General features: G+C 44.3%; 1 protein-coding gene across 1 annotated transcript in view; it reads right to left on the bottom strand.

The window, feature by feature from the left end:
- The window catches only part of PDLIM1 (PDZ and LIM domain 1), a 31,874-nt gene extending 30,675 nt beyond the window's left edge, over nt 1-1,199 (bottom strand). The window contains exon 1 of the mRNA XM_014309923.2: nt 1,040-1,199. Within this exon, the coding sequence (XP_014165398.1) occupies nt 1,040-1,107 (68 nt within the window). The 5' untranslated portion in view covers nt 1,108-1,199. The remainder of the gene's footprint in view (nt 1-1,039) is intronic.
- Nucleotides 1,200-1,608: the final 409 nt, after the last annotated feature.

A 1,608-nucleotide genomic window follows, 5' to 3' on the forward strand; every position in this document is an offset into this window, starting at 1 on the left:
TGTTTATCACAGAAAAGCCCTGAACAACTGAACCACTGTGTCATTGAAGGCATGCTTTTGCACTCCTTTTGAAAGCACTTCCCCTGCATCTGCCCTGAAACTGATGGATGATCCCTCTCAGGGAAGGCAGGCACAGGCAACACTTGCTCCAGAGCAAGTAGAAATGCCATGCTGCATCTACCACCTGGCTTTGAAAAGCACTGGTACCTGCAGCTGCAATTCACACCAAAAGGAAGGATAAATCCGCAGCACCCCCCAAAAAAACAGGCTCCAGTTCTTTTAAGTAGCAACAGTTCAATGCAAAGCAGAGCCCTGCCTTCCCATCTCCATTTCCTCTCTGTACAAAGATGGCCCAAGAACAAAGCCTTGCTGGGGAAAGGAATGAAGCTGTCCATTGTTCTGCAGTTCAAGATGGTGGGAAGGCTGAAGCCAGCTTGTGCTCTACACTAGTGGCAGAACTTGTGGCTCAGCTGTCACCTGCCTTTAGTTTTTCAGGACTTGGAGAGACTGATGCCTAAGAGGAACTTCATTGCACCCTGGGTCATCACTGTTTAAGGCTGACAGTGCTGTTTGATCAAGAGGCTTCAAAATGTACAACATTTCTGAGTCTGTGCTTGGCAGAAACCAGGCAATTAATTCCCTGGAATAACACATAAGCATATATTTTAACTGCTAAAGGAGTGCAATGGGAAGGAAGGCCATCTCTGGTTGCACCTCCTCTGCTATGAGTGAAGTTTTCATGAGACTATCTTTGGTTTCTTGCTGCCAGGAGCCACAGAGTAAGTTGACAGACCCTGCCATAAATTATCAGCCAATTTCTCACTTGGAAAGTTGTTTTCATAAGGTCAAAGTGCAGCAAATGCAAGCAGCATTAGGATTAAAGGATGAAATGCAGCTCCTTCTTGCTAGCCAGCATCTGCCAGACAAAGTGCTAAGAGGTCAAGTTAAACCAGCAAGACGCCTACTGCCACACCAAAACACAGCTACTGCCCACCCTGCAATCCTCCCTCTCTCCAGCCCCAGCTGCCCAGCTACGTACCTGCTGACTGTCAGGGTCAGTTCATCTGTGCAGCCCTTGATTTTGTTTTGTGCCTCAAGGTGTGTCATGTTGTCTGTGTTCACTCCATCGATGGCTATGATCTGGTCTCCTATACACAAGTTGGCTATTGCAGCTTTGCTGCCTGGAGTCACCTAAGAGAAAACAAAAAGAGTGAATGGACTTTCCAGGGAGGAGATTTACATAGCAACATTTGAAAAGGAGTTGGAGAAGCTGTGGTTTTTCTCACTGGTACCTGGAAGTAAAGAAGGTAAAATTAATTAAAGTAAATTCTAAGAAGAAATTTATCTAGGTCTTTTAGATAAAGGATTTTGTATGACATTCCTCATGAAAAAGGTCCCAGCTAAAACTTGGCATTTTCAAACAAATCAACTAAATGGCTTCTTCATTTTACCCTACTTCTTTTAAAGAGGTGTCCTCTTAACAACTGAGACCTCTTTGGGCCAAAACTATTGCTTGGGCAGAAGGTGAATAACATCATGTTTGTGGCTTTGCAAACACTACATAAGATTTTGTGCAGCTTTAATGAGTTTATGAAAGGTGTGTAATGA

Source organism: Geospiza fortis, unplaced genomic scaffold (assembly GCF_000277835.1).
Source record: "Geospiza fortis unplaced genomic scaffold, GeoFor_1.0 scaffold130, whole genome shotgun sequence".
In the NCBI taxonomy this organism is placed as follows: domain Eukaryota; kingdom Metazoa; phylum Chordata; class Aves; order Passeriformes; family Thraupidae; genus Geospiza; species Geospiza fortis.